Source organism: Gekko japonicus, unplaced genomic scaffold, assembly GCF_001447785.1.
Source record: "Gekko japonicus isolate JY-2015 unplaced genomic scaffold, Gekko_japonicus_V1.1 scaffold9, whole genome shotgun sequence".
NCBI classification, from domain to species: Eukaryota; Metazoa; Chordata; class Lepidosauria; order Squamata; family Gekkonidae; genus Gekko; species Gekko japonicus.
In genome coordinates, this window is record NW_015168044.1 from 3,087,608 (window position 1) to 3,093,607 (window position 6,000).

General features: G+C 41.5%; 1 protein-coding gene across 4 annotated transcripts in view; it reads left to right on the forward strand.

Annotated features, from left to right (window-relative positions):
- Positions 1–6,000, forward strand: part of PPP3CC (protein phosphatase 3, catalytic subunit, gamma isozyme) — an 85,416-nt gene that overhangs the window by 59,727 nt on the left and 19,689 nt on the right. For 2 of the 4 annotated variants that reach the window (XM_015414213.1, XM_015414215.1), the window contains exons 9-12: positions 955–1,080; positions 2,466–2,543; positions 3,755–3,781; positions 4,750–4,831. In XM_015414213.1, coding sequence (XP_015269699.1) covers positions 955–1,080; positions 2,466–2,543; positions 3,755–3,781; positions 4,750–4,831 — 313 coding nt within the window. The remainder of the gene's footprint in view (positions 1–954; positions 1,081–2,465; positions 2,544–3,754; positions 3,782–4,749; positions 4,832–6,000) is intronic. The other 2 variants (XM_015414214.1, XM_015414216.1) reach the window with 1 other exon arrangement.

Below are 6,000 nucleotides of genomic sequence, written 5' to 3' on the forward strand. Positions count from 1 at the left end.
AGCAACAGACAGACATATATGCCAGTCACCATCTCTCAGCCTCAGGTGCTTGTTATGATGAAATGTGATGATGACATGTACATATCTGTAAGAACCTTTTAACTGACAGAATTAAATGTGTGCAGTTGAACATGAATTGGTTACATGTGGAGCTTACATTTTGGGAACTGTGCTTGACCAAAGCCAAGTTATTGTGCTACCTTCAACATGCAGGGTTTCTCTTTGGGGCTAAGATGAATTTCACCCTTGCCTCTCTTATGCAGGATATCCAGTTAGTAATAGGGCACTTTCAGTGGTGCAACCTCACCTTTAAGATGTCCTCACCGTGGAAGCTGGTGTGGCATCTAACCATACTGTCTTTTAGTCACCAGGCCAAAACACATTACCTTGTATTGTAACTAAGGTTTTTAAAGGTGTTTGATAGTCTGCTTCTTTATCTTTTAAAAAAATCAGTGATGGTATTCTGCTATTTTAATGGCTGATTTTTAATATTGATTATTTGATTTTGTAGTATTTTTACTTGTAAGTTGCCTTGACCAGGCCTTTGGAGAGGCGGCATCATGTAACTTTCCTTTGGTTGGGGTGGCAGGTGTCCAGTAAAAACAACTTGGCCTCCCCTGCTGAAGATGCCACCTCTATGCAGCCACCTCTATGCAGCAAACTCAAAGTCCAGTGGTACCAGTATTAGTGCAGATTGTTTTAAAATGCTGTTTTAATGTTTTAATTAACTTTATTATTGTGTCTGTGTTGCTGAATGGCCTAGCTATTGTTGTGATCCGCCCTGAGCCTGTTCGTGGGGAGGGCAGACTATAAATTTGAAAAATAAATAAATAATATAGGTACCTTAAGAACTACTTTAGATTGTGTCATCACTGAATTTTCAGGGCCAAACAAACCTGAAGAGCAGAGGCAGCATTGGTGTGCTTGTAACTTTTCTCTCTTGTTCCATTTTAGCTGCTGTGCTGAAATATGAAAACAATGTCATGAACATCAGGCAGTTCAACTGTTCTCCACACCCTTACTGGCTTCCAAATTTCATGGATGTTTTCACATGGTCTTTGCCTTTCGTAGGGGAAAAGGGTAAGAGGGAGAAGGCACTAAACGTTCTGGAGGGCAAAAGCAGTTACTGAATAGCATAGGAACAATTCACACCCAACTCCTTGAACAGTATTACTGCATATTGTTGCCCTGAAGTATTTCTGAATTCTGTGGGCTCATTCACTCCTGAAATCAAAGACTGTTAAGCAGAATTTGGCCTTTGGAGAATCTCTGCTGTGTTTTGGGATAGAAAAAACCCAGCAATTTCCTACCCATTACGGTTGCAGGAGAAAAATAAAGAACGTGTCTCTTATAGTGCACTCCCCCAAAACCCCAGACACTTGCACTGTTATCCTTTCTGCTGCTATCTAATCTCTGCTGATTTTTGCTGATTTTGTTCTCCTTCCTTTTTGCCCACTGCCTCTCCATTCTGGTCAGAAAATTGTGAATTCCTATAACATTTGTACCCTGGAACCATCCCAAACTCTTATACAAAACCAGTTTATCTTAATCATATTTAATGTAGATGATTTATTCTTTGATCTACATATGTATTTCCTTGGCAAAGAATTTCAGGGTTAGAAAGTACAGGTGAACTTGTGGATCTCCATATAGTAAAAGTGGCAGTTGGACTGTGGAACTGTACTTACTGGTATATTAGGGTGGAGGGCTTTGATGAGAGACCATCCTCAGTAGCCGCTAAAGCTGGTCTCTGGCTTGAATCACACTTTGCCTTTCACTGCCGTTTCCTGGTGTTCCTGTCATCTCCTGAGGAAAACAAGCAGCATGGTCTTGCATAGACTATTTCAGGCCTGGATCCAGGAGACTGAGTTTAAATCTCACCCAGAGTCCTTTATGGCTGAAGTAGTATGGATCCTTCTCAATTTCATTTCCTCAGCTGTAATCCTTCTCAATTTCAATTCCTCAGCTGTATAGGTTGATTGTGTGTGCCTAACTTACGTGCCTGTTAAGATAAAGGTGTTGCATAACCCTTTAAAATTTCTGAATGCTGTATCTGACTGCTGCTCTTGAGATTTTCACTACTTTGAAATAACTCTGGAATATCTGCAGATTGCTCCTAAAATATACCTGTTGTGCACAGCAGTTGTGCTGAAGCCAGAGCCCAAATATTATATTAGAAGAACAATCAGCTTCTACTGTGTCATGTTGAATGTGCATAAATATGCATACATGCAATTACCTGTACTTTTTATCGGGTATGAGGACTAAGGGGCTCTTCTAGCATTTGTTTTTAATCTGGCTTTCATCTCATTTTGTTTGAAAGTTTTATTTTGTGTGTTGTAATACATCATTTCACTTGAGTCCTAATGGCTTAATACAGAGATTTGTATATAGACACATACCATCCCAGTTTCTGCCCCAGTTTTTTTCTAATCCCCTTCCCCATTTCTCACTGCTTCCTGCAGTTACAGAGATGCTGGTTAACATCCTCAACATCTGCTCTGACGATGAGCTGATTTCAGATGGAGATGAAACATTGGAAGGTAACTAAACGTCTTCATTTTCAGGTTGGGCTAGGTGCAGGGGGCTTTCAGGCAAATCCAGAGAGACTGACATCCAATACTGGATATGTAGCCTGATCCTTAGCATACTTTTGTTGCCATCTTTTTTCATTCATACTTTAAGCTCACTGTCTTTGGCTGTTGAGAGATGATTATTTCTCTGGAGAAATGAGCAACTCCGCTCCCCAAGCATATGCGCATTACTGTGGCAATAGGCTTGATCCATGATTGGGTAGATTGATCTGTACCATGTGGGAAAAGGAAGAAGGAAGAGCTATAGAGAACAAGCCTGACTGGGTTAGCCTTTGTTCCATGTTCCAAACTTGTCAATGTAGCTGGTCCTTAAACCCCAGTACAAATCACTGGAGCTTTGAAATTGACTAGACCAGCTGGTAAGCAATTCCTGATCTAATCAATTTAACTAGTGCAGGAAGCTGTACTTTTTACTATGTAAGCATAAGTAACTGTGCACAGTTTGTCCACATACTGGAAGAAATTGATTTCTGAAGTGTTCTGGGCATTGGGATGTATGTATGCAGCAAGGTTGCTGTCCGGCAGGTGCCCACAATAATCACAACAAAATGTACATATCTGTTGCAAGTGTTGTTCATGCTTGCTTGGATTTCCCAGCTTCAGGCATTTAAAGAAACTGCAAAACCAGCTTTGACTAAATTCAGTTGTGAAGGGCATAAAAACAGTGAACAGGAGTGCCATGGGTAATGAACAGCTATACTACTCTGTCCCTGAAGAACTATTGACTGTGTGTAATTTTTTGATAAACCAGTAAGTGTGCAAAGGATGGTAACACAACGCCTTGCCAGCTGAAATTTTAGGCCAGTTTTCACTGTTGTTTGCTTTGAACACTGTTAATTGGTGGCAGAAACGTTGGTACTTTGCACGGCGACAGATTGATGCTTTAAGGCTCACTCTTTGGATTAGCCTCTCCATCCTTTTTGTGTAACATTTACATGATATATCAGGGAGGCAGAAGGAGAGTCGCTCTGGTGTTCAGACAGGAGTTAGGCAGGTGAAAATGAGAAGAGAACCAGCGATGGTCCAGACTGAACCCGCTTGTCCCATGGCGTTTTGGGTTTTTTTATTTTTATTCTTCCCTCCCCACCCATGAAAATTAAATTTGTTTCTTCTATCTCTATCTTCATCTCCTTGTTACTTGGTGTCTCCTCTCCCTGAAGATAACTACATTTCAAGCTATCCGAAAGGTACCCAGCTAGAATTTGCTAAAAGCTTAATTCTCACTGCCTGTGCCACCAGATTCCCTTGGAGTGGATTTTGAATAGCTGACTAGTTGGACAATACCGCCATTCCCTCCTTCTCCCCCCTTCAGTTTTAACATAAGCGTGGTGCGTTTTGGTTCTTTTTTTTTTTTAACCCTGTTGTGTTCCACCAGGAACCTGAACGATGGGGGTCACATTCCTCTTTGACTTTTGAATGCAGCCACCGTATGCATGGCTGATCCATTGGTGCATGTCAGATCTCCAAGTTTGGCTTGTCCTGTTTTTATTGCGTAGTCGGGTCATTTTTTTTAAAGTCTCTGTTGAGAGGAGATGTATTTGTCGTTCAGTTTACAGTTGAGCTCCAAAAACCTCCATGCTTTTCTGTCCATGTGTGGTCTGTGTAGTAAAAGGGAGCGTTCTTATCCCTAGCACACTGTATTGAATGAGGGTCAAAGCAAAGCTGTAAGGTTCCAGCCATTCCTTTGTCTGTGTCTGTGCCAAAGGTGGTGCTTGTGTGATTGCTCTCCCTTCTGCAAGCACAGCCCAGCATCCTGATGTATTCACCTCACTTGGTCTTGTCACTGTGTTCTTGCCTTGCCAAACTGTGTCTGTATGGCTGTTCATGTTACATCCCATGTGCAACGTGGTCAAACCCATTTTTAGGCGGCAGATAGGTCTGCCCCTCTGATCAGTACTTGTCTTACTACTTTTAGTGGTTCTCCTTTTTTCTTTTTAGACTTCTCATCTGTGTGTCATTCTGTCTGTCACCTGCTCCCCCTTCCATTCTGATCCATTTCCCTTCCATGACTGTGACTGATGGAATTTAGCTGTAAATTTGTAATCTGGTTTCTTTTTCCTAGAGCCAAACAGATGCTTCATACGGGCATCGCCTGAGCCCTTGTAAACATTTCCCACCCTGTCCTTTTAAAAGCTTTTGATTTTTCTTTCCTAAGGAGGCACAACAGTCCGTAAAGAGATCATCAGGAATAAGATCAGGGCCATTGGGAAGATGGCACGTGTCTTCTCAGTTCTTCGGTAAGTTTGCTGTTCCTTAAATAGAGAAATAGGGAAAAGTAGCATCTTACTGTCAGCTTGAACCAGTTTCTCCAGTAAAGATAAGTAATATTAATCAACAGCTATTCAAGAAATTCCCATAATAAGCTACATGGGGAAAGGAGTGATGAAAAGTCTTGCCTTTGCACATGTTCCATTTGACTCAACATCTGTGTCTCATGAAAAGATCACTGTGTTCTTCCCAGTAGCTTGCTAATAGGTGGACCCTTCATATGTTACAATTCTATGGTGGGAACTTTTTTCCATGGGGTAGTCTCACAACATGTCTCAAAACCAGCATTCCACAATCAGTGCTCTGCAGTGTGCCGGTTCCCTGGCAAAGACCCCCACAATCAGCCCTTACCCACATGGTTGAACTGTCGCAACCATGCAGTGGGATATGTGAGCCTACATAAAAGCAGCTATCATAGCAACAGAGCTGTCACATTTTAAAAGTTATCGAATGAGTATACGTATTCATGAATGTGCTACACTTCAGAAAAGAGCCCTGCTGGATCACACCAGTGGTCTGTCCAGATCAGAATCCTGTTTCATGCAGTGGCCAACCAGTTGCCTTGGATGAGTCAGCAAACGGCATAGAGGCCAAGATCATCTTCTGATGTTGCCGCCTAGCACTGTGTTTCAGAGGTTTACTGCCTATAGCTATGGAGGTTCCCTGTGATCATCATGGCTGGTAGACATTTATGGACCTGTCTTCCATTAATGTGTCTAATCTCCTTTTAAAGCCATCTATGCTACTGACCATCACTTCATCAGTCAGCAGTAAAATATACAATTTAATTACCTGTTGAGTAAGGAAATACTTATTTTTGTTTGTCTATTGTCTTTTTTCTAATCTGAAAAGCCCTGGAGTCTTTAGCCTTTCCTCATAGGAAAGATGCTCCTTAATCATCTTGGTTGCCTTCTTTTGCACCTTTCCCAACTGTACAGTATCTTTTTCAAGATGTGGAGACCAGGACTGTACACAGCATTAAAATGAGGCTGTACATAGATCTGTACAGAGACAATGACTGTTTATTTTCAGTCCCTGTCCTAATAATCACCAGTGTGTCATTTGCCATTTTTATTATTGCAGCACACTGAGTCAACATTTTCATCAAATTATCCACTACAGCCTCACAGTCTCTTTC